At 32.8% G+C, this 24645-nt stretch overlaps 1 protein-coding gene across 9 annotated transcripts in view; it reads left to right on the top strand.

Annotated features, from left to right (window-relative positions):
- Positions 1–24645, top strand: part of LOC307148455 (uncharacterized protein) — a 41056-nt gene that overhangs the window by 14186 nt on the left and 2225 nt on the right. Inside the window, exons 28-129 of one of the 9 annotated variants that reach the window (XM_079854015.1) lie at positions 83–130; positions 222–269; positions 361–396; positions 475–522; positions 623–661; positions 979–1026; positions 1163–1210; positions 1292–1339; positions 1516–1563; positions 1684–1731; positions 1814–1861; positions 1946–1993; positions 2268–2315; positions 2420–2464; positions 2953–2994; positions 3286–3333; positions 3427–3468; positions 3664–3714; positions 3883–3930; positions 4047–4088; positions 4213–4260; positions 4345–4392; positions 4494–4538; positions 4643–4684; positions 4976–5017; positions 5141–5185; positions 5303–5347; positions 5440–5487; positions 5584–5631; positions 5729–5776; positions 5857–5913; positions 6024–6068; positions 6183–6230; positions 6343–6390; positions 6494–6541; positions 6628–6672; positions 6795–6842; positions 7217–7258; positions 7387–7434; positions 7543–7590; positions 7710–7757; positions 7847–7894; positions 7979–8026; positions 8109–8156; positions 8246–8290; positions 8372–8416; positions 8584–8628; positions 8731–8778; positions 8870–8914; positions 9215–9256; positions 9385–9432; positions 9547–9594; positions 9707–9754; positions 9844–9891; positions 9974–10021; positions 10108–10155; positions 10245–10289; positions 10369–10413; positions 10664–10708; positions 10796–10843; positions 10930–10974; positions 11547–11594; positions 11684–11722; positions 11842–11889; positions 11986–12033; positions 12149–12196; positions 12285–12329; positions 12435–12479; positions 12680–12724; positions 12817–12864; positions 12978–13022; positions 13136–13183; positions 13275–13322; positions 13410–13454; positions 13596–13643; positions 13778–13825; positions 13915–13962; positions 14095–14142; positions 14241–14288; positions 14744–14788; positions 14893–14940; positions 15050–15097; positions 15205–15252; positions 15479–15523; positions 17875–17922; positions 18016–18063; positions 18149–18205; positions 18338–18382; positions 18463–18507; positions 18655–18702; positions 18886–18933; positions 19039–19086; positions 19187–19234; positions 19337–19384; positions 20710–20874; positions 21017–21076; positions 21458–21505; positions 21809–21856; positions 22135–22182; positions 22769–22792; positions 24095–24136; positions 24495–24539. In XM_079854015.1, coding sequence (XP_079710141.1) covers positions 83–130; positions 222–269; positions 361–396; positions 475–522; positions 623–661; positions 979–1026; positions 1163–1210; positions 1292–1339; positions 1516–1563; positions 1684–1731; positions 1814–1861; positions 1946–1993; positions 2268–2315; positions 2420–2464; positions 2953–2994; positions 3286–3333; positions 3427–3468; positions 3664–3714; positions 3883–3930; positions 4047–4088; positions 4213–4260; positions 4345–4392; positions 4494–4538; positions 4643–4684; positions 4976–5017; positions 5141–5185; positions 5303–5347; positions 5440–5487; positions 5584–5631; positions 5729–5776; positions 5857–5913; positions 6024–6068; positions 6183–6230; positions 6343–6390; positions 6494–6541; positions 6628–6672; positions 6795–6842; positions 7217–7258; positions 7387–7434; positions 7543–7590; positions 7710–7757; positions 7847–7894; positions 7979–8026; positions 8109–8156; positions 8246–8290; positions 8372–8416; positions 8584–8628; positions 8731–8778; positions 8870–8914; positions 9215–9256; positions 9385–9432; positions 9547–9594; positions 9707–9754; positions 9844–9891; positions 9974–10021; positions 10108–10155; positions 10245–10289; positions 10369–10413; positions 10664–10708; positions 10796–10843; positions 10930–10974; positions 11547–11594; positions 11684–11722; positions 11842–11889; positions 11986–12033; positions 12149–12196; positions 12285–12329; positions 12435–12479; positions 12680–12724; positions 12817–12864; positions 12978–13022; positions 13136–13183; positions 13275–13322; positions 13410–13454; positions 13596–13643; positions 13778–13825; positions 13915–13962; positions 14095–14142; positions 14241–14288; positions 14744–14788; positions 14893–14940; positions 15050–15097; positions 15205–15252; positions 15479–15523; positions 17875–17922; positions 18016–18063; positions 18149–18205; positions 18338–18382; positions 18463–18507; positions 18655–18702; positions 18886–18933; positions 19039–19086; positions 19187–19234; positions 19337–19384; positions 20710–20874; positions 21017–21076; positions 21458–21505; positions 21809–21856; positions 22135–22182; positions 22769–22792; positions 24095–24136; positions 24495–24539 — 4872 coding nt within the window. The remainder of the gene's footprint in view (positions 1–82; positions 131–221; positions 270–360; positions 397–474; positions 523–622; positions 662–978; positions 1027–1162; positions 1211–1291; positions 1340–1515; positions 1564–1683; positions 1732–1813; positions 1862–1945; positions 1994–2267; positions 2316–2419; positions 2465–2952; positions 2995–3285; positions 3334–3426; positions 3469–3663; positions 3715–3882; positions 3931–4046; positions 4089–4212; positions 4261–4344; positions 4393–4493; positions 4539–4642; positions 4685–4975; positions 5018–5140; positions 5186–5302; positions 5348–5439; positions 5488–5583; positions 5632–5728; positions 5777–5856; positions 5914–6023; positions 6069–6182; positions 6231–6342; positions 6391–6493; positions 6542–6627; positions 6673–6794; positions 6843–7216; positions 7259–7386; positions 7435–7542; positions 7591–7709; positions 7758–7846; positions 7895–7978; positions 8027–8108; positions 8157–8245; positions 8291–8371; positions 8417–8583; positions 8629–8730; positions 8779–8869; positions 8915–9214; positions 9257–9384; positions 9433–9546; positions 9595–9706; positions 9755–9843; positions 9892–9973; positions 10022–10107; positions 10156–10244; positions 10290–10368; positions 10414–10663; positions 10709–10795; positions 10844–10929; positions 10975–11546; positions 11595–11683; positions 11723–11841; positions 11890–11985; positions 12034–12148; positions 12197–12284; positions 12330–12434; positions 12480–12679; positions 12725–12816; positions 12865–12977; positions 13023–13135; positions 13184–13274; positions 13323–13409; positions 13455–13595; positions 13644–13777; positions 13826–13914; positions 13963–14094; positions 14143–14240; positions 14289–14743; positions 14789–14892; positions 14941–15049; positions 15098–15204; positions 15253–15478; positions 15524–17874; positions 17923–18015; positions 18064–18148; positions 18206–18337; positions 18383–18462; positions 18508–18654; positions 18703–18885; positions 18934–19038; positions 19087–19186; positions 19235–19336; positions 19385–20709; positions 20875–21016; positions 21077–21457; positions 21506–21808; positions 21857–22134; positions 22183–22768; positions 22793–24094; positions 24137–24494; positions 24540–24645) is intronic. The other 8 variants (XM_079854017.1, XM_079854016.1, XM_079854020.1 and 5 more) reach the window with 8 other exon arrangements.

The following is a 24645-nucleotide window of genomic DNA, read 5'->3' as shown; positions in this document are numbered from 1 at the left end:
TGAAAAATATGCATTGAGCAAGTACATTTTTCACTTCTTTCATAAGCTGAACTCAAAGAAATGTTTATTTATTCGCTTCTAGAAGCTGACGTTGCTGTAGAAAAAGTAAAACCAGCTCCCAAAAAGAAAGGTATGACATTCCACATACAATAGATGGCATTCAAAACTAAATGCAGTGTTTTTTAATCTGGCATAAACTGCTGTTGTTGATGAAATTACAGAGCTAGAGTTTTCCAAAGAGAAGGCCAAACCAGAGCCCTCGAAGAAAGGTAACAAGACTAAAGCAAGGCCAATTCTTTTGAGAAGTGTTTTTCTATCATTCTCATTTATACATCACACACCTCTTTCTTCACACTGTAGAGCCTGAGCTTCCAAAACCAGAACCATCAAAGAAAGGTAGTGCTTTTGCAATGTGTAGTAAAATTTCAGCAAATATTTTTTTCATTTATTTAGTTTCATATTTATTTCATTCAGATACTGCAGAAGTGAAAGAAAAAGCAATACCAGCTCAGGTTAAAAAAGGTATTCATGCTCTTATGTGATTCATTATTGCATTATCTACTATTTCAACTAACATTTGATTTTGAAGAGAACAAGAACTTAATGTATTGATAACCTTTAGCAGCTGAAGAGAAAGAAAAACATGTCCTTATGAAAAAAGGTATGACTCCTGCTTTTAAATATCTTATATTAATAATATTTAAGAGACACATGTGCGTGTCTATGGTATAATGTGTTGTTTCAAATTGTTCCTACAGCCCTGCTCTTACGTATATTGATTCACACAAAAATATTATGTCTTTTGTTGGAATGTCGCTGTACATATATTTAAAAATGATGGATTCACAAAGATTGAAAGTTGAAGTTAAAGCTGGTTTACAGTTACTTTGCTGCAGTCTTTCTTTGCTTCTCAGAAAAGTGTACTTTTTTTTCTTTTTCTTTTTTTTTTATTGTAATATTTTCTGGTGTTTCTTGCAGGTGCTGAAAAAATTGAAGACAAGGCAAAACCAGCACCAGAAAAGAAAGGTGCTTGATTTTAGATAACTGTGAATTAAAGCTGTGGGTCTACTGAATTCAAAGCTTAACAAAACTTTAGTTTCAGAGGAACAGTACACATCAGCAAGTTTAAATGCTTTTCTCTTTCGTTGTTTGAATAATTTAGAGGCAAAAGCTCCCAAGGACAAAACTAAACCGGCCCTTTTGAAGAAAGGTATGATGCACCTACAGTAACACAGCATTTCATTTAAAAGCCTTTTTTTTTTTGTGACTGAGCCTACGGACTCATTTTCAGAGCCTGTTGTTCCTAAGGAGAAAGAAAAACCACCAACTGCCAAGAAAGGTAAAGACGGAAAGATTTAATCTCATATATTGTATATAAAATTTATATTTATTAAATATACACCTGCATTTTGTTCAGAAGAGAAACCAACAACCATTCCTGTGAAAAAAGAACTTTTGTAATTTTCCTTTCTTAAATTTAAGGATGCTTAACCCTTAGTTTTCCTTGAATTGTAGAGCCTGCAGTTGTAGATGAGAAAGTCAAACCGGTACCTTCAAAGAAAGGTAAAAACACTTAAATATTGCTCAGAGGCAAAATATCCTGAAGATAGGACATCAATACCAAATAGTTAGGTTTTTTAATATTACTTTACTTTCTAAGGCATGCAATTATGATAATTTCAGATACTGAAGCTACTAAGGAGAAAATGAAACCAGCCCCAGTTAAGAAAGGTGCAGTTTGATTTTGTTGAAATTGTACTTTTTTCCCCCAATGTTTATATGATGCTAACTGCTAACATCCACTGATATATAGAACCTGAGGTTTCCAAAGAAAAATCTATGCCAGAGCCTTCCAAGAAAGGTAAAATGAATGCAATAGGTTTTATCGTTAAACATGCATATTATAAAATGGTTGTCACATCAGAAAAATTATTGAATCTTGCAGAGGTTGAAGCTGTTGAAGAGAAGGTAAAACCAACACCTGCTAAAAAAGGTACAGTACTCTGTATTTAAAAACCTAAAAAATCATTTTTTTCCTTCCTAAAATGTGAGAGATAAGATTTGGATGTACAATCTCAACTGATACACTTATAGAGGATGAAGTTACCAAGGAGCCAGCTAAACTTGTGACTGTTGAGAAATATAGGCTTGTCGTTCAGATTTCTTTAATAAGTTAATTAGAAAGATGCAACAGCCAGATTTAGTTTACATATAATATTTGGTGAAGTTTTATTTGTTGGATTTACTTTATCTTTTATCTCGTTCAGAAGATGAAGTTGTCAAAGAGAGGGAAAAAGCAGCTCCTGTAAAGAAAGGTACCACACTGTGTCCAGTTCAAACATTGCCCTTACTATATGTTTTTCACATATCATACTGCGTTTTACTATATATAAATAAATTCTCTCCTTGATATGTTTAGCGGCTGAAGAAATTAAAAAGGCAAAACCAGCTCCTCCAAAGAAAGGTACATTCCTTAAGTATTTGATATTCCTTAAAAGTATAATAATAAAAAAAAAAAATTATATATATATATATATATATATATATATATATATATATATATATATATATATATATATAATATATATATATATATATATATAATATATAAAATATAAAATATAAAAAAAAAATATATATATAAAAGAATATATATATATATATATGTGTGTGTGTGTGTGTGTTAGAATTATATAATAATAATAATAATGTAATATAATAATAATAATATGTTTAAATGTAAATTTTTGGCAAATTATATGGAGGGTAGTTAGAAATCCTGATAGTGTAATTAATTTCATAACATTGATTTTCTGAAATATTATCCTGTAAATCCTAATCCATTAAGATGAAGGTTCCTATAAAGAAAACTTTCTGAATATTTTATTTTACTTAAGCATGTGCATTAGCTCTACATAAATATTTTACCATGCGATTTGACTTGATTTTCAGAGCCTGAAATTATTAAAGAGAAGAAGAAACCTCCAAAGAAAGGTAATTAAATGCAAATGTGAGAACTCTTGTTCATGTTTTTTTTTTTTTGATGCTACATTGATTTGACATTTTTAAAAGCTATTAAAGAAAGACCCAAACCTGCTTCTGTAAGGAAAGGTATTTATACTAGATAACAAGTGTTTGTTTCTTGCTAGTCACAAGTTAAAACTTTATCTGTTGATATCAATAGAAAGAAGTGGTCTTTAATTATTAGTTTTATCTGAATATGAACACTTATTGTACATGAAACACCACACTGAATATGCTGTTGATTTTTCCATACATTCACAGAATCTAAAATTCCAAAAGAGAAAGCAAAACCTGAACCTTCCAAAAAAGGTTAATTGTCTGCATAGTTTTAAGTGTTTTGCTTTAAGTGTAGTGTTTTTTTTAATATTCGAAATAATATATTCCATATAATATATATTTCAGAAGTTGCCAAGGACAAACGTAAACCTGTCACTGTGAAGAAAGGTATGAATGAGTCTTTCATTACATTATAATTGCTAAACAAGATTAAAAGACAACAGGAAATGTTAAACCGAACCTGGCAATCTGGGAAATTCTTTTGAAAAATTATTTAAATAATTTTTACAATGTAAAATAACAGTAACCATTAGATATTCAAGCAAATATAATCTTAGGATATTATATCTCAACGTTTTTCAGAACCTGCTGTCGCAGTTGAAAAGGCAAAAGCAAAACCTGCACCAAAGAAAGGTAGACATATTCTCTGTAAGGGTCTTATGACACATTTTAAGGCAACTGCAAAGTTGTAACAATTTATTTCTAATCACAGTTTCCGAGCCTGAAGCTGATATAAAGACATCTATGTATTTGCTCAACTGTTTGACAAGATTAAAACTGAAATATAATTCTGTTTTTTAGAGACTGAAATTACCAAAAAGAAAGCTAAACCAGAACCTCCAAAGAAAGGTATTACATTATTATGCAGTATATGCTATGTTACATTTTGCAAACATTTAAAAATAAACACTCATGCATGTCATATTCCAAAAAATGTTATGCTTAATAAATCCCATATTTACCAGAACTTAAGATAACAAAAGAAAAACCCAAGCCAACAAAGAAAGGTACACACATTTATTTGTATTACAGTAAACTAAACTATTACAATTGTAGCAAATGTCTTCTACCCAGTTTTAAGATAGTGCTAATATATTGTGCTTTCTTGATGTTTTCATCATCATAATGTAGTGGATAAAGTCACCAAGGAGAAAGCTAAACCAGCCCCTGAGAAAAAAGGTTTGATTTACAGCATTAGCAATCAATAATGCTACTGTAAACCATTTACTGTATTACAAATATTTCTCATCATTGCCATTTCAGAGTCTAAAGTCATCAAGGAGAAAGCTAAACCAGTTGCTGTAAAGAAAGGTATGTGTATTAATCAACATTTTCCCCATGCAAAATATAAGAAAATTAATGCTAAAAGAAGAAAATGCATCCCCTTCACTTTTATATTATCATCATTGCAGAGGCTGAAGTCATCAAAGAGGTTAAACCAGCCCCTGAGAAGAAAGGTTATTATTATTTTTATCATTATTTTAGCTTGATGTGTGCTTATGCTTATAAAAATTAGCCAAGGACATTGAAACACAATGCTAAAGCATCATTGCCATTTCAGAGGCTGAAGTCATTAAGGAGAAAACAACTCCTGTAAAGAAAGGTATGGATGACAATGAAATCATCCTGCAAATGCTGTCGCTTTCCGCTGTATAATAATCCTTCATGACATAAATTTAAACTATTTTATAGAGACTGAAGTTACTAAAGAAAAGGCACCTGAAACAAAACCCAAATGTTTAAAATCATTTACCAAACACTTTAAATATTTAATCAGCAGTTTGTTTAATTATTCCATAGAGAGAGACTTTATCCTTCTATTTCAGAAGTTGAAGCTGTATTGCAGTTGAATTGCTTGACATTATTGAAAGTGAAATATCTGTCTGTTTTGTAGAGCCTGATGTTTTCAAAGAGAAACCAGCACCTCCAAAGAAAGGTAGTGAGATACAGTATTTTCTTTATCAACATTTGCAACAGTGAATACTAGATTAGACCGAATCTCATACAGATATTGTTAAGTTTTTCTTAAAAAACATTATTTACCTTGTAACCCTTACAGTCGAGGTTCTGAAGGAAAAGGCAAAACCAGTTCCTGAGAAGAAAGGTATAGCTTTAAATAGAAAAGCACTTTTATTTACTATGATACACTGTATCAATTATAAAATAACACATCTGCAAAGGCTGTTATGACTGACCTTTCAATTACTGCTCTGTTTTCCAGCACCTGAAATAACTAAAGAAAAACCAAAGCCAGCACCAAAGAAAGGTTTGTTAATTTGTAATGTTAATGCGAAACATTTTCCCCAGCCAGCTTTAAGACAAAAGCTAATGCTTAAATTATTGTTATAATAATTGTAGAGGCTGAAGCCATCAGGGAGAAAGCTAAACCAGCCCCTGAGAAGAAAGGTTTATTTACTTTAACAATTAAAATATTATTATCATTATCCTGTGCAAAAATGATAATGCTAAATTGACTTTTTCTATATATTTTGATCATTTTAGAGGCTGAAGTCATTAAAAAGAAAACTAAACCAGCCCCTGAGAAGAAAGGTGAGAGTTACTATTTTTATCCATTTTATGCATGCTTCTTTCAGTTTCCGCTAATCCCATTTACTTATTTACAATCTCTAAATGTTATTATTTTCAGAGGCTGAAGTCATCAAGGAGAAGGTTAAAGCAGCTCCTGTAAAGAAAGGTATAGATGTGAATGAGATGATCATATATTTTTGATTTATACTGCATGATGATCATTCATCACGTGATACTGTCTCATAGAGCCTGAAGCTGCTAAAGAAAAGGCTCCTGAACCAAAACCAGAACCCACTAAGAAAGGTGTTTATATGCTAAAGTTTTTTATCTTTAATTTTGAATGCATGCCTTACAAATATTTTCATATAAGCTTTTAGAAACAAATGTCAATCTAACTTGTGATATCTTTCCAGTTGAGGTTCTAAAGGAAAAGGAAAAAACAGTCCCTGAAAAGAAAGGTACATATCGAGTTTATCTGTTCATTCAAAACCCCTTTACTAATTATGTAATGCAGTGCCTTGATTTTATCTGTACATCTGCAAATTGTAAAGTTAAACCTTCGTGTTTTGCAGCAGCACCGGAAATAACCAAAGAAAAACTCAAGCCTGTACAAAAGAAGGGTAACCTATTTCAATATTAGTGTGAATAATGCTTAAAACGGCTTTACCACTGGCCTTTTATAAGGTAATGCTAATTGTTTGCATTTTATTTTATTTATTTTTTACATTTTAGAGGCTGAAGTCATTAAAGAGAAAGCTAAACCAGCCCCTGTGAAGAAAGGTTTGACTCACTGTATTAAGAATTAAATGACTATTTTCTTTAACAACATGATACAACTAAACATAAAAAAATCTAAATATGTTTTGCATTATCATGATCTTAGAGGCTGAAGTCATTAAGGAAAAAGTTAAACCAACCCCTGAGAAAAAAGGTGAGTTCATGTTAATATTTTTATCTAGACAAATTCGAAAGATAATATTTCAAATATCTTTTACAATCCCCACATTGCCATTCCAGAGGTTGAAGTCAAGGAGAAAGCAAAACCAGCTCCTGCAAAGAAAGGTATGGATGTCAATAAATGCTTTTGTCTAATAATTATTCATATCATTAAAATTACTTTCTTGTGGAACTTATGTTTCATGACTTTTGTTTCTATAAATATTTTATATTTTCACATATTTCAGAAGCTGAAGTCATTAAAGAAAAATCCAAACCAGCTCCTGAGAAGAAAGGTTTGAATATGAATTATTATTCATCACATGAAACAATAATGTATCCTAAAATAGTAGTAGTACTTAAGTATATTTATATATTTTACCAGCCAGCCAGTGTATTCATATAACAAATTAAAACAAAAAATTTAGTCATCTATCCTATCATTTTTTAATACTTTATTTTGTGTTTTAATGTATTGAAAGTACCCAGATTTTCGCCAAGCTAGTTTAGAATAATGATCCTTTTTTCCCTAAATGTTTTTATATTATAACAGCTAAATCAGCCCATGAGAAAAATGGCTGAGAATTAAATTAACCTTTCCACAAAAAAGATTATAAAGATAATAAATCTTTTAAAACCTCTAAATATTTTTACATCATTGCCATTTCAGAGGCTGAAGTCATCAAGGAGAAAACAGCTTCTGTAAAGAAAGGTATAGATATCAATGAAAGTTAACGTTTTCTTTTAGCTAGTTTTTAAGAGAACACTGATCTTTTGTTTTTTAATGCAAAATAGAATAGAACTGGTTTGTCTTCATATTTTATATTATCATCATTGCAGAGGCTGAAGTCGTCAAAGAGAAAGCTAAACCAGCCCCTGAGAAGAAAGGTTTGACTTATAATATTTAAAATGTTTCCTCCAAGCAAAATGTAATAGTGTGCAAAATGATTTCTTTGGCTTCCTCTAAGTATTTTTATATGATGGTCATCATTTCAGAGGCTGAAGTTGTCAAGGAGAAAGCTAAACCAGCCCCTGAGAAGAAAGGTAAGAGTTACCATTAACTTAGCATCATGAGTGATTTCACTTTTTGGTATGATAAATGTTAAGATAATGCAAAGAAGACATTTACAATCTCTAAAGATTTTAAACCATTCTCATTTCAGAGGCTGAAGTCATCAAGGAGAAAGTTAAACCAGCTCCTGTGAAGAAAGGTGAATGAAATGAAATCATATCTTGCATATGCTGTCGCTTTCCGCTGTATGATCAATCATATCAGATCAATTTTAAACTGTTTTTATAGAGCCTGAAGTTGCAAAAGAAAAGGCTCCTGAACCAAAACCCAAAAAAGGTGAGATGTCTCCCCACATGTATGTGCATTTAACTGCATTATTTGACATGATTGAAATTCCTTCCTTTTTATTTTGTTTTGTAGAGCCTGAAGTTCCTAAAGAGAAAGCTAAACCAGTCCCTGAGAAGAAAGGTTTGACTTGTGTTGATTGATGAATTGTCATTATCAAAATGTTATTCTTTCTCTAAACATATTTGTAATGTTATCATTTCAGAGGCTGAAGTCATCAAGGAGAAAGTTAAACCAGCTCCTGTAAAGAAAGGTATAGATGTCAAACAAAACATCTTGCGTATACTGTTGTTTTCCACTGTATGATGTTTGTTCATAACACAACACAATGCTGTTTTATAGAGCCTGAAATTTCTAAAGAAAAGGCACCTGAAACAACAAAGAAAGGTATTCATATACTGTACAGTTTTTGTCTGTATATTCCATATGATAGAAACAAATCATATTTTTTGTTGTCATCCCTTTTAGTCGAGGTTGCAAAAGAAAAGGCGAAACCAGTCCTTGAAATAAAAGGTTAAGCATCTAGTTCAAAATTCACTTTTGTATCTTATATGTCCTCTTGATTTGATTTGACTTGATGCATATCACAAGTTGAGAGAAGATGCAACAAATGTCTGCTTTTTTTATTATTATTATTATTTTATTTTTTTTTTTACATTAAACTCTTCTTTTCTTTGCAGAACCTGAGATAATAAAAGAAAAACCCAAGCCAACACCAAAGAAAGGTATGCTTACTTGCATTAATTTGTGAAAATATTGACAATTTCTGTTGTAAGATAATGTTAACCTTTTGCTTTCACTTCATATGTTATGCCATAAAAATGTAGAGGCTGAAGTCATCAAGGAGAAAGCTAAACCAGCCCCTGAGAAGAAAGGTTTGATTTACTGTGTTACCTATGAAATTAATACAGTTCCTAAGCAAAATAAAATGTGATGTTAAAATGTTTTATATTATCAACATTTTAGAGGCTGAAGTCAAGGAAAAAGCTAAACCAGCCACTGAGAAGAAAGGTAAAAGTTATAATTTCATGTGTGCTTTCACCTAAACTAAACAATCCAGTTGATATTTTGCCAACAAAATGATATATACAGTATACACTACCATTCAAATGTTTAGTTAGTCATTTTTATGACTGTCATCTATCCTATCATTTTTTAATACTTTATTTTGTGTTTTAATGTATTGAAAGTACCCAGATTTTTGCCAAGCTAGTTTAGAATAATGTTCCTTTTTTCCCTAATTATAAAAAAAGTATAAAGATAATACATCTTTTAAAACCTCTAAATATTTTTACATCATTGCCATTTCAGAGGCTGAAGTCATCAAGGAGAAAACAGCTCCTGTCAAGAAAGGTATAGATATCAATGAAAGTTAACGTTTTCTTTTAGCTAGTTTTTAAGAGAACACTGATCTTTTGTTTTTTAATGCAAAATAGAATAGAACTGGTTTGTCTTCATATTTTGTATTATCATCATTGCAGAGGCTGAAGTCGTCAAAGAGAAAGCTAAACCAGCCCCTGAGAAGAAAGGTTTGACTTACTATGATAATATTTAAAATGTTTCCTCCAAGCAAATTTTAATATTATACAAAAGGATTTATTTGGCTTCCTCTAAGTATTATTATATGATGGTCATCATTTCAGAGGCTGAAGTTGTCAAGGAGAAAGCTAAACCAGCCCCTGAGAAGAAAGGTACCATTAACTTAGCATCATGAGTGATTTCACTTTTTGGTATCATAAATGTTAAGATAATGCAAAGAAGACATTTACAATCTCTAAAGATTTTAAACCATTCTCATTTCAGAGGCTGAAGTCATCAAGGAGAAAGTTAAACCAGCTCCTGTGAAGAAAGGTGAATGAAATGAAATCATATCTTGCATATGCTGTCGCTTTCCGCTGTATGATCAATCATATCAGATCAATTTTAAACTGTTTTTATAGAGCCTGAAGTTGCAAAAGAAAAGGCTCCTGAACCAAAACCCAAAAAAGGTGAGATGTCTCCCCACATATGTGCATTTAAATTCATTATTTGACATGATTGAAATTCCTTCCTTTTTATTTTGTTTTGTAGAGCCTGAAGTTCCTAAAGAGAAAGCTAAACCAGTCCCTGAGAAGAAAGGTTTGACTTACTTGTGTTGATTGATGATTTGTCATTATCAAAATGTTATTCTTTCTCTAAACATATTTGTAATGTTATAATTTCAGAGGCTGAAGTCATCAAGGAGAAAGTTAAACCAGCTCCTGTAAAGAAAGGTATAGATGTCAAACAAAACATCTTGCGTATACTGTTGTTTTCCACTGTATGATGTTTGTTCATAACACAACACAATGCTGTTTTATAGAGCCTGAAATTTCTAAAGAAAAGGCACCTGAAACAACAAAGAAAGGTATTCATGTACTGTACAGTTTTTGCTATATTCCATATGATAGAAACAAATCATATTTTTTTGTTGTCATCCCTTTTAGTCGAGGTTGCAAAAGAAAAGGCGAAACCAGTCCTTGAAATAAAAGGTTAAGCATCTAGTTCAAAATTCACTTTTGTATCTTATATGACCTCTTGATTTGATTTGACTTGATGCATATCGCAAGTTCTGCCAATTGTTTGACTGTAGCCACTTGTGACTGCTATTTCAATTGTTTCTTGGCTTTTATAAATATTACAAAGAACATTATGATAAATTATGTCATGAGAGAGGATGCAACAAATGTCTGCTTTTTTTCTTCTTTCTTTTTTTACATTAAACTCTTCTTTGCTTTGCAGAACCTGCGATAATAAAAGAAAAACCCAAGCCAACACCAAAGAAAGGTATGCTTACTTGCATTAATTTGTGAAAATATTGACAATTTCTGTTTTCCTTTTGCTTTCACTTCATGTTATGCCATAACAATTTAGAGGCTGAAGTCATCAAGGAGAAAGCTAAACCAGCCCCTGAGAAGAAAGGTTTGATTTACTGTGTTACCTATGAAATGAATATAATTCCTAAGCAAAATAAAATGTTAAAATGTTTTATATTATCAACATTTTAGAGGCTGAAGTCAAGGAAAAAGCTAAACCAGCCACTGAGAAGAAAGGTAAAAGTTCTAATTTCATGTGTGCTTTCACCTAAACTAAACAATCCAGTTGATATTTTGCCAAAAAAAAAAAAAAAAATACAGTATACACTACCATTCAAATGTTTAGTTAGATCAGTAAGATTTTTAAAAGAAGTCTTTTCTGCTTACTAAAGCTGCATTTATTTGACCTAAATTACAGCAAAAACAGTAATAGTGTCAAATTTTTTTTTACAATTTAAAATAACTTTTTTTTTTAAAAATATATTTCAAATATTCCTGTGATATCAAAGCTGAATTTTTAGCATCATTACTCCAGTCTTCAGTGTCACATGATCCGTCAGAAATCATTCTGATTTGCTGATTTAGTGCTTAAGAAACATTTATTATTATGATCAATGTTGAAAACAGGTGTGTACACTTTAAACTTTTTTAGGATTTAAAACTTTTAAACGATATATATATATATATATATATATATATATATATATATATATATATATATATATATATATATATATGTATGTATGTATGTATGTATATATGTGTGTGTGTGTGTTTTCTAAATATTTTTACATGATTACCTTTTTCAGAGGCTGCAGTCATCAAGGAGAAAGTTAAACCAACTCCTATAAAGAAAGGTATGGATGGAATTACTGATTTTGACATTATTATGATCATTTATCACATGCAAAAAAAACCCAAAAAAAATGTTTTATATACTCTGAAGTTTCTAAAGAAAAAGCTCCTGAACCGAAACCCAAAAGAGGTTAGTTTCTTCTAGAACATTGTAAATCTAATCATAGCAACAACAAAACATTTTTTGCAGAAAAGCTTAATTGTTTGACACTATGAAACTGAAATATTCTTATTTTTTATGTTTTGTAGAGCCTGAAGCTGCCAAAGAAAAAGCTAAACCAGCCCCTAAGTTGAAAGGTTTGGTTTCCTGTGCTAACAATCAAGATAACAATATGCATAAATGTTATATTACACTACTATTGTTTAAATGTTTTTATTTTATCAACATTTTAGAGGTTGAAGTCATCAAGGAAAAAGCCAAACCAATCCCTAAGAAAAAAGGTAGAATATAATTTCATGTGTGCTTAAACCCCTAAGTTAAAGATCGAATTCATTTTTTCTCACAGAAAAGAAAAGATATAATTTTTCTAAATATTCTCACATAATTTCCTTTCAGAGGCTGAAGTCATCAAGGAGAAAGTTAAACCAGCTCCTGTAAAAAAAGGTATACATTGAATTAAATAATCTGCTTGTATTGTTGTTTTAATAATGTATGATGATCATTTATCACACCAAACTGTACGATTTTATAGAGCCGAAGGTTCCTAAAGAAAAGGCACCTGAACCTGCAAAGAGAGGTATTATATGTGTGTGCAATTTTGAATACTTGAATGTCATATATATGTTTTCATTTAGTAAGTTTTGCTCTGAAACATCATTATTTATCTTCTATTCCCTTTCAGTTGAAGTTCCAAAGGAAAAGACAAAACTAGTCTCTAAAGAAAAAGGTACACATCTAGTATATGACCTAATATTGCTGATTTATCAGCACCGTAGCAAATGTTGACAATTGTGACTTGCTTGCTTTGCTAAAATTTATCATGTTTATTACATGATATTTGAAAACTTACATGTTAACTTACATTACACAACATTACATATGCTATTTAAAGTTAAAGTTCTAAAGTTAAACTCTCATGTTTTTCAGTACCTGATCAAACTAAAGACAAACCAAAGCCAGCACCAAAGAAAGGTACTCCAATTTATCAATAAGATTAAGGCCAAAAAAGTCCCCGGCCAGTTTTAAGATCATGCTAATGCTTTTATATAATCATTTCATTTTAGAAGCTGAAGTCGTCAAAGAAAAAGTAAAACCAGCCCCTGTGAAAAAAGGTTTAATTTACTGCTTTATCTGTTCATTTTACTTTATTTGTAAGAAAAATACTAAAAAGTTGCTAAAGAAATTATTTTCCCCACAAAATAATTTTACATTATTTTCTTTTCAGAGGCTGAAGTTAAAGAGAAAGTTAAACCAGCCTCTGAGAAGAAAGGTAAGAGTTGGGGTTTTTTTTTTCAATGTGCAATTTTTTTTCTCCTGTGTTAAAGATGAAGTTAAGATTCATAAATGTAAGATTTTTTACAAATATTATCATTGCTATTTCAGAGGCTGAAGTCATCAAGATGAAAGTTAAACCAGCTCCTGTAAAGAAAGGTACCGTATGGATGAATCACAATGTGTACTGCTGCTTTCCCACTGTATAGTAATTCAAGTATCACATGGAAAAAAAAATACTGTTTTATAGAGCCTGAAGTTTCCAAAGGAAAGGCCCCTGAACCAAAACCAAAAAGAGGTGAGTTATTTTAATCCCAACACAAGCAGATAATATGTACTTTAAAGAAAACAAAAAATTTCACAGTAAACAAAATTATCTTTGCAGAGCCTGAAGTCAAGGAGAAAGCTAAACCAGCCCCTGAGAAGAAAGGTAAAAAATAAAATTTGTTGTTGTTGGGGTTTTTTTTTTTACATTGTGTGCTTTTATTCGGTGTTAAGGATAAATCTAAGATTCTATTCTTATGAATTGAAGACATATTACAATCTCTATATAATATCATTGCCATATCAGAGGCTGAAGTCATCAAGGAGAAAGCTAAACCAGCCCCTGAGAAGAAAGGTAAAAAATACATTTTTTTTTTTTTTTTTTTTTACATCGTTTGATTTTATTCGGTGTTAAGGATAAATGTAAGATTATATTCTTATGAATTGAAGATATTTTACAATCTCTATATAATATCATTGCCATATCAGAGGCTGAAGTCATCAAGGAGAAAGTTAAACCAGCTCCTGTAAAGAAAGGTATGGATGTTAATGAAATCACTGTGTGTAATGTTGCCTTCCTGCTGTATAGTGATTCAAGTATCACATGAAAAAATACTGTTTTATAGAGCCTGAGGTTTCTAAAGAAAAGACTCCTGAACCAAAACCCAAAAGAGGTGAGATTTTTTTTTCTGAACACAAGCCGATAATATGCGTTTTAATGTAACTGTGTAAATTGAGTTGTACTTTAATACTCTATTATATGTATTTAGTTACCTCTAAATATGTAAACATTTTCACAATTTCAGAAGCTGGAGTCGCCAAAGAGAAAGTAAAACCAGCCACTGAGAAGAAAGGTTTGATTTACTTTAAAATGTAATTAAAAAAAAAATATTTAGGAAAATATAAGATCATGCTAAAAAAAACGTTTTATTTAATATTATAAACATTTTAGAAGCTGAAATCATCAAGGAGAGACCTAAGCCGGCTCCTGAGAAGAAAGGTAAGAGTTACGGTTATTGTGGCTTTATGTCTGCTTTCATTCTGAAGATAAAGACGAAATTCAATGATGATGATAATTTTTTTCTGTAAATATTTTCATTATTTCTGAGGTAACCAAAAAGAAAATTAAACAAGCTCGTGTAAAGTAAGGTATAGATATCAATGAAATTGTCCTGTGTATGTTGTTTTCCGCTGTGTGATAATTATTATTATATTAATGAATTAAAACTTTTATTGAGCCTGAAGTTGTAAAAGAAAAGGCACCTGAACTGGCCCCAAATATTTTAGAGATTTCCAGAGATTACATGGCAAAAATGAGAAAAAAATATTTAACTCAACATTTCAAAGGCTAATGAGGTTAAGAAGGTGTTAGACTTCATTGTTAGGCATGCTTGAAACTGAAATATCTACCTGATACTCTAAAATGTATCAAAGTTAAGCCCTCATGTCTTGCAGCTCCTGAGTCAATCAAAGAAAAGCCAAAGCCTGCACCAAAGAAAGGTAGGTAATTTATTTTTGAAAAACAATGTCAAAAAATATTTCTGTTTTGGATAGTTTTAAGATAATGCTAATGCTTTAAATATTTTATATTATCATAATTTTAGAGGCTGAAGTCATCAAAGAGAAAGCTAAACCAGCACCTGAGAAGAAAGGTTTGATTTACTTTGAAATGTAATGAAAAATGTCTTCTTTTTTTTTTTAAAAAAAGAAAATTTAAGATCATCCTAATAATCTTTTTATTTAATATTATCAACACTTCAGAGGCCGAAATCATCAAGAAGAAACCTAAGCCAGCTCTTGAGAAGAAAGGTAAGGGTTACTTAACATAGCTTGATGTGTGATTTCTAGTTAAAGAACAAGCTCAAACTTACTTAAATGAAGTTTTTCTCATTCTTTAAATATTTTTGATATTTTAGAAGCTGAAGTCATCAAAAAGAAAGTTAAACCAGCTCCTGTAAAAAAAGGTATGGATATCAATGAAATCCTGCATGTGCTGTTGTATTTATGATGATTACTCATTACATGAATTAAAACTAAAACTAAAATTAAAGTTTTATAGAGCCTAAAGTTGCTGAAGTACCAAAAAAAGGTGAGATTTCCCCATGGTAAAAATGAGGGTAATGTGCATGCTTGAAACTGAAATATCTGCCTGATATTCAAAAATATCAGTTAAACCCCCATATTTTTCAGGACCTGAGATAACTAAAGAAAAGCCAAAGCCAGCAACAAAGAAAGGTAGAGCAGTTTATATTTGAAAAATGTCTAGGTTACGTACAGTATGTAACCCTGGTTCCCTAAGAAGGGGAATGAGATGGCAAATCTGATATTGGCACTAATTATAAAAGGTGTAATTATAAAAGGGTGCCTATAATACACGTCATCAAATCTTTTGTCTGATGGAGACGTGCAGGCAAGCCATAGACATGGCAACGAGATACTATAAAAAAGTGACTCAGCTATGTCAGCTTCTTTTACCTTGACAAAGCCCTTAGGGAGTAGCCGACCAAAGGGAGACCAAAGGACCTTCGATATTCCCACTACTTCCAGGGGGAGAATGCAACACTCAACTTCATCAGAACAGATGCAAGTACGAGAGTGGCATAATATAATTGCCAAAGACACTCACCATCAAAACTCAACCCCTAGGGAAACTGCAAGGGAACTCCAGGTCTACTTAAATACCCTAGAGCAATTAGGGCAGAGTGCTCACGCCATGCTTGTACTTCTCGTACTCAGGAAAGGGAGGAAAATGAGAGCAGGGTATAACGTAGTGTGCTCAGTAACTCTCATTACTCCGACTCTAAACCCCAAGGGAGTCACAGGGGAGTTTAGGCCCTAATTAAAGACCCCAGAACATGGGGGGGGGGGGGGGGGGGGAGCAGCTCATACCCTGCCTAGAGTAAAGGCACTCTACCTAAGACCCGCTATAGCTAGTGCGTCGTCTTTTTCTTTTAGCTCTAGACCATAGTATGTGACAGATAACAAGGAGGGAAGCACCGCTGACAAACTTCCTCTGCTTGTTAGCATTGCCTACATAACTCTATTCATGTAGCATCAACCCTTAGGGCCATCCATAGGGGAGATATGTCCCAGACAAGAGAAAGGCAGTCTGCTGCTTCTTTATTTTGCCAGTAACTCTCATTCAGCATGCACCAACCCCAAGGAGGCCGTAGGGGAATTTATATAAAAACCCAAGTACACTGAAGGAGAGCAGCTCAACCCTGACTTACATATAGGCACTTCTCCAGTACATGCTATAGCTAGCATTTTACTCCAGTGCAAACTATAGCATGCAATAGATAACCAGGAGGGATGCCCCTTAGGCAGTCTACCTCTACTTGTCAGGTTCTTGAACCTGGGTCATACTAGAGAGGCCTATAAATCACCCATTCATAGGGGACCATACATCCTAATTCAAGACCCAACAGTAGTTGGGAAGGGAGATGAACGAAGTAGAGGGAATCTAACTGTTCACAGAAAAAAATATGGAAAAAAGATAGATTCGTGGTTTTTGAGAATCGATATTGAATCGACCACATTTTGTAAAAACGATTGAATCGAAAAATCTATTTTTTTGCCCAGCCCTATTTTTGAGAGCCAAGCACGCTCGCTTCATTGGCAAGGCGGGAGCCTCCAGAAGGATGCAGCACCAGGGGAGAGATGGCTTGCGAGCAGCTCTCCAACAAATTCCTCCATTATTTCGACACCTCAATATGGAGATCTAGGAGGAATAAAAAGGCTCACCAACTTATATGTGGGACAGCAGAGGAGTCAAGCATAGGTGGAGCTTTCCACAGCAAACGCATCACAAAGAATGCATTCAACTCCCTTAAGAGCCGAATGCGCTCCGTACAAACACTATAATCTTATCACTCTATCGAGAATCAACCGAGAATGCATTGCCATGAGTGCCTCCTCTCTCTCCCTTGTGCAGACTCTATATTCCTATCCATCAGGAGAGAATCAAACAAGAACAGAGCTTCTTACCGTGAATGCATCATAATGAGTGCATCCAGTTCCCTCAGGAGTCAAACACACTCCAAAAGAGTGTTATCTAAAGGCCAATTCACACCACACTGACAAGACAGCAACAGACACTTCATAGAGTTTTGTAATAGAGTTTTGTAAGATCAGTGTGTTACCCTTATCGGAGATTGTTGGCATCTGTCGGAGCTTGCTTTCGCCAATTGAACATACTTACTCGGGATTAGAATGTCTGATATGTTACGCACTGTAATGTGGGGACTGACGGCATTGGTATGCGACTGTCGGTGCAGTGTTTACACGCACATACAAACAAGAGGCTCCTGAAAACAAAAAAGCTGATGTTGTGTATTACAAGCGTTTTTTCTACTTACGGGCGCTCTGCTTGTGATGTCATGGACTCTCGCCAGCACAAAAAATGTACGTGTTTGTCACACATGCTTCAGACACCGGTCACGCTGATGGCGTTCCCCATAGCATCAATATCAGACGCGGCATCAAAGTTCCACTTTGAAAGGGAACAATGTTAAAACATATTTCTATTTTGGCCAGTTTTAAGATAATGCTAATATTTAAAATATTTTATATTATCATTATTTTAGAGGCTGAAGTCGTCAAAGATAAAGCTAAACCAGCCCCTGAGAAGAAAGGTTTGTGTTACTGTTATCTGTTATTAAATTGACATTATCCCTAAGCCAAATTGTGTTCTTCATCTAAATATTTTTATATTGTCATCACTGTAGAGGCTGAAATCATCAAGGAGAAAGTTAAACCAGCTCCTGTAAAGAAAGGTATAGATGTAAATGAAATCATCCTGTAATGATGTTGCTTCCCACTGGACGATCATTCATCACATGAATCAATGCTGTTTTACAGAGCCTGAAGTTCGTAAGGAAAAGGCACCTGAACCAGTGCCAGAACCTACAAAGAAAGGTATTAATATATATAATCGATGTTTATCTTGTAACATTTGCAAATTTGAATAAATAACTGAACACCATATGCATGTTTTCATATTTCAAGGTTTTCTCAAAAACAAATCCTTATTTCAAATCTCTTTTTCAGTCAAGGTTCCCAAGGAAGAGGCAAAGCCAGTCCCTGAAGAAAAGGGTACCTACAGTTGACCTTTTAATTTAATTTTTCCATTTATTTAATTTGCTATCATAAAATTCTACTGCCATGTTTCACAGAACCCGAAATAACCAAAGAAAAGCCAAAGCCAGCTCCAAAGAAAGGTATTTTTGTGTGCTAGATTAATGCCATTTGAATGTTAGAATGAACGGTAAATTAAACTACAGTTATTTAATAAGCTGTAACGATAACAATTTTCCTTAGTTCTGTTTTACATTTTCTAAATATGTTTTTCATCATCACTATTTCAGAAGCTGTAGTCATTAAAGAAAAAGCTAAACCAGCCCTCCTGAAGGAAGGTATGAGTTTGTATGTGTCTATTTTTTGTGTGATATCCTCCTGTATACTGTGATTATTCTAGCAAATCAGGTTTTAGCCTCCTGAAATAATTTCAGTCATAATTTTTTTGCCAAACCATAAGGCAAAGAGGTTTTTTTGCCTTTATTCTGTTTTTATTATTATTATTATTATTGCTGTTTTAGAGGCTGAAGTCATCAAAGAGAAAGTAAAACCAGCCCCCGAGAAGAAAGGTTTGATTTACTGTAACAATCAAATTAACACCAATCAGAATTTTATATTATGCTATACTAAGTTTTTTATTTATTCTGTATGTTTTTATTTTATCAACATCGTAGAGGCTGAAGTCATCAAGGAGAAAGCTAAACCAGCCCCTGAGAAGAAAGGTAAGAGTTACTAACATTTTACTTCCAATTTAAAGAAAATGTATATTTTACATGAATTTATTTATATTCTCCAAATATTTTTGCATCATTTCCTTTTCAGAGGCTGAAATCATCAAGGAGAAAGTTAAGCGAGCTCCTGTAAAGAGAGGTATGAATGCAAATTAAATCATCCTTCATATACGTAGTGTTGCTTTCTGTAATATGATTTTTGTATAAAATTATTATCACATGAAATGATACTCTTGTATAGAGCCTACAGTCGCTAAAGAAAAGGCACCAGCTCCAGAACCAAAAAAAGGTAAATGTTGTAATTATACTGTTCTTGTAATTATATGTTCAAGTATAATTAAAGCTTTTTTCACAATTTATTCTCATGTTACCCTCTTATTAATTACACAAAAGTTACATTTCGATCACCCACTTTAGACATTCTATTAACTATAAATAACTTTGCAACTACATTTCAACTATTAGCCATCAGAGTATTAGTAGACTTTGTGCTTAAAGGAGTAGTTCACTTTCAAATGAAAATAAGCCCATGATTTACTCACCCTCAAGCCATCCTAGGTGTATATGACATTCTTCTTTCAGACGAATACAATCAGAGTTATATTAAAAAATATCCTGGCTCTTCCAAGTTTTATAATGGCAGTGAATTGCAACCAACAGATTGAAGCTCAAAAACGTGCATCCATCCATCGTAAACGAACTCCAAATGGCTCCAGATGGTAATTAAAGGCCTTTTGAAGCAAAATGATGAGTTTGTGTAAGAAAAATATGACTATTTAAAACTTTAAGTATTAATAAAGTAAGTAAAATAACTAGCTTCCGGCCAAACGAACATACAGATTCCATTTAAATGTAAAGCGCAACTTATGCGAGTAATGCAACTATTCTACAATACTATAGAATATTCAGTCTGTTGCAATCCCATTATAAAACTTGGAAGAGCCTGGATATTTTTTAATATAACTGCGATTGTATTCGTCATGGCTTGATGGTGAGTAAATCATGGGCTAATTTTAATTTTAAAGTGAACTAATCCTTTAATATCTGCTAACACTTTATTTTGATGGTCACTCAACAGACATTCTACTGACTATAAGCAAAGTTCTTTTAAGGCAAGTCATTTCACTCGGTGACCATCTTTGAAACGCCTCTCGGGCTGCTATTTCAGTCAAGCAAGTACAGCTGCTATCACTTTAAATGGGGAAACATCAAATTCTTCAAAGCTGTTCATCAAGCGTACGATTCAATTTCATATTTGAATGCGCCAATAAAATGTGACAACAACTGTCTCATAAATTTTGTTTCAAAACGCTCAAATCATGACAAAAAAATATGCATTTTTCAGGCTGGACCAGCCATATTGCACGTTCCTCTTTCTCCTTTAGTGCAACGTCTTTGTATGTCTAAAATCTTTGATAAGTAACTTTGCACTTCAACGAATTCTACTAACCCTAACCTAACAGTCTACTAATACTCTATTGAGAGTTAGTTGACATGTAGTTGCATAGTTAGAAAAATGTCTGAAGTGGTCTATCGAAATAAAGTGTAACTGATAATGTCTGAATGGCCACAGATGATTGCACAAATTATTTCAAAACACTTGTGAACACACAGATGATGTTGGTCTTATCGGTCTGGATGTGGAGCTCCTGAACTCCATCAACCAAAAACTGTCTCTTCTGGATTTAATGAGGAAGGACATTGGTGAAATGAAAATTGATCTGGAGTCCACTCAAAATCAAATTACACTTTTACGGATGGACAACAGAACAATGAAAGGTATTTCATCCATGCTAGAAATATTTAGAATTTTGACATTATCAGGCTGCAAATAAACTTGTATTTCCCTCAATTATAATTCAAAGTAAAGCTGACATTACAAATAATTTCTTGATTTATGTGCTGCTTGTATCTTTTACAGAGCTGGAGAACATCAGTATGAAAATAAAACCAGCGGTCTCCAAGGAAAAAGCAAAAAAAGGTATCAAAATTTCTTCATTTCAAAAGCTAGTCATGAATTATAGTCATCGAACTACAACTAAACAGGAACTGGACATACAAGACTTAAGCCTAGTCCCAGACTAAAGTGCATATTTGAGCGGTTTCAACTGAAAGCAACTTGCACAGATATCTCTTCAAATATGTCAGTGCCATTGTTTTGTCTCAAGATGCACACCAGTAATGTTTTATTCTAAGGCGCGTTTATAAAAGCCACTTAAATGTCCTGATTGAACTGAAAAGGCCTAATCCTGGCTTAATCTAAGCTCTTTCTGTGAAACCAGGTTTACAAGTTTTTATATAAAGTGTGATTCCCTCTGCAGTGTTTACATGCTGCGAGTGAATGAAACATTTTCTTTTATAGATCGTGATGCTCTGATGAACGTTACTAAGGCAGCACATTTTAAAAAAGGTAATGGGCAATCCTTCTATAATCCAACCTATTATTTTACTTGTTTATTCTCAGGAATATTTTTTTCTTTTGGAAGTTGACAGAGACAGTTTGTTAATGAAGCTTCGTAAGAGCAATATTAGAATATTCTACATTTTGCACTTCTACTTTTTATGTACTTTTTATCCATATTGTCTTTTCGTCAGCTCTGTATTTTGCATATACAGTACAAGATGAGTGTAAATTATATCCGGCTCTCTTTGATCAGTTATGAAATGGAAGCTTTCATTCAGCTTAGCAAAGTTTTTCTTCTCCTCAACACAGAACGTGATGCATTGAAAAACGTCACTAAACCAGCACTTGCAAAGAAAGGTATGTCAGAAAACTTCAGCAGATCACTAGGTATAATATATAAATATATCGTTTTTTTACGCAATTTTATGAATGCTTTGATTTTGTGGGCAATTAAGACCATACAAACCAAAATCAGAAGTGCATTTTTATAACATTTTTAGTTTATATACAGTATATTAATGTTAATGCTTTTATTCTCATTTCTTTGTAAAGTACTTGAACTGTTATTTAGATGAAAGGTTATCAAAACTAATTATTTATATCCACATTAAAAATGAGTAACTTTTCTATCCTAGACAAAGAGGCTCCAAAAGCTAAGATCAGACCAGAGCCCAAAAAGAAAGGTAAAATGTATTTTTTACTCCTAAAAATGTATGTATATTGTAAAAACTCATATAACACATTGACTTTCTCCTAGTTTCGTAAGGGATAAAGTAAAAAGATACATTGTTGTTTTTGTGTCAGTGTTTGTTAAATAAAAATATTTCCTGATGCTAGAAATCACCTGTGAAAAAGTCAAAGAAGTTAAGGAACCTTTACAGAATGGTACTAAGGCTGATTGCATAGAAATATTATTTACTAACAGACTTTTAACAATGTTGTTCTTCATTTCAGCAATAGTTCTGTATTTTTACACTCCAATAATAATAATTATTTCATATATTCATTAACAGACTTAACATTAATAGATGATCATATAGAAATCTTTTCAATTACATACTTGCTAAAAATAAATTTGTAGACATGATTTGTAATCAAATATTGCTTGAGAAGAAATATTGAAAGTATTAATCCCACAGAGCAATCCAGCACATAATGAACAGGAATCCGCTTCCCAGTAAAAATGAATGCATGAAATACGCTTTAGAACATGTCAACATAGGATACTTTTAATACAGCTATTTTCCTTTTTTTTTTTTTTTTTATTAGAACCTGAGCCTGTCAAAGAAAAAGGTATGTTTTTTTAGTTATGAGAGAATAAAGGCTTGTTTGTTTTTAATGAATTGCTTTTTTTTTTTTTCAAATTTAATAGTTAAAGCTACACTGTGTAACTTTTTTAGTTGATTCTTAGCAAAAAACACTTAGTTCTTTCAAAAATATATGTGCTCATTAATGTATATTTACTTCTTTTAAGTAATAAAGTATTCTCTTAAGTTTATAATCTGCCATTGAAAGTACATACGGGTGAGGGGTTCGAATGCCGGTCGCCATGCTGCCCCTCCATCTTGAAACTACATTAGCCAAAGAGGGACATACCTGTAAATTCAAGCTTCGCCTTTTGCGTTTTTCACTCAGTGACACCGTGACGAATGCGAGGGGGAGATTACTCGCGAGCTCGCGAGTGCCGGCAGATTTGAAAGATAGTGTGGTGTGTGTGTGTGTGTGTGTGTGTGTGCGTGCGTACTCACACTTGAAAGAGAGAATTAAAACGTCAACGCGACAGACAAATCAGCAAGACCACAGTCAATATTGGAGTAACTTTTCCCAGATGGAAAGAGCTCATGAGGAGAAAAGATTTTAAAACGGACGCCGAGGTTGCCTGCTTTCTTCTCGACAGGTAATTCAGCCTGTTGTAATTCATTTGTGTAAATTCGAAGTTTTAGTTGCTTGTCTAACCATAGCATGGTTGTGCATAACGCCAGAACGACCTTTAACTTCATCCTCGCGTCAATGGTGAAAAAGTATTGTTTACCTTGTAACATAAATCTGTGCTGCATAAAAAATAATTTTTTTACAGTCTATGGCTGCGACGGATCACAGTGATGAATAGTTTTAAAGGCGCAATTTTTTAAGCTACCGGTATATATAAAAAAAGGACAAGGTAAATTTTAGTTATTTTTAATTGCTTTTACTTTGTACACATTGTAACGTTAGCCTAATCTTATTATGCTGGGATAGCCGATTCCAAGGGTGACGTTTACCTCCTGACATCTGTCCTGTAGTTTTATTCATTTTAGAGGTATTGTTTATTATTGTCATGGACGAAGTCGATAACTGGAAGCCGTGTTAATCTTGGAATAATACGGCCACCGTAGGAGTTAAAACACCCTCAGAATTGAGAGGAACAGAAACAAATATTCACTGGGTAGTCATATACAATTTCACCGCTAGATGGGGGTAAAAATCACACAGTGTAGCTTTAAGCAGTTAGGGTATAATGTGAAGTCGATGTATTCTGATTATGGGCAACATATTGATTATTTACAACCCCTCCCATGTACATTTTACCTGATATTTTGAATGTTCTGTAATCAGTAGTCCAGCCAACGGAGAAGGAAGCTGTCAAGGAAGTAAAAGGTAAGAAGGTGTGTGTGTGTGTGTGTGTGTGTGTGTGTGGGTGTGGGTGTGGGTGTGTGGTCCAGGTAAACCCTACACTATGAGGACAAAAATAATTAAAAAATGGGTCCCGATGAGGAAAACAGCTTATAAATCAGACTAAATTATGTTTTTTGAAAATGTAAAAAAGCAGAAAGTTTTCTGTGATTGGTTAGTTTGGGGGTTATGGTTAGGGGATAGAATATACAGTTTGGACAGTATATAAATTATGTCTGTGAAAGGTCTCCATAAAATATGAAAACCCAACATGTGTGTTTGTGTGTGTGGTGTAAAATAAGTTACAAATTGAATTATTTTTTTTTTTTTTTTTTTACTGTAGGAGTAGAACCTGATGTCACCAAAGATATTCCAGAGATAGAGGAGGGTACGTTTTTGTCACTATATCAAGTTTGTACTCAAGAACATGGTGAAGCTTTATATGCATTATGATCAAACCATATATACCATACATACAGTATGTACTTTTTAAA

This window comes from Squalius cephalus (genome assembly GCF_949319135.1).
Source record: "Squalius cephalus genome assembly, chromosome: 20".
Classification (NCBI taxonomy): domain Eukaryota; kingdom Metazoa; phylum Chordata; class Actinopteri; order Cypriniformes; family Leuciscidae; genus Squalius; species Squalius cephalus.
This window is presented reverse-complemented; position numbering and strand designations above follow the sequence as displayed.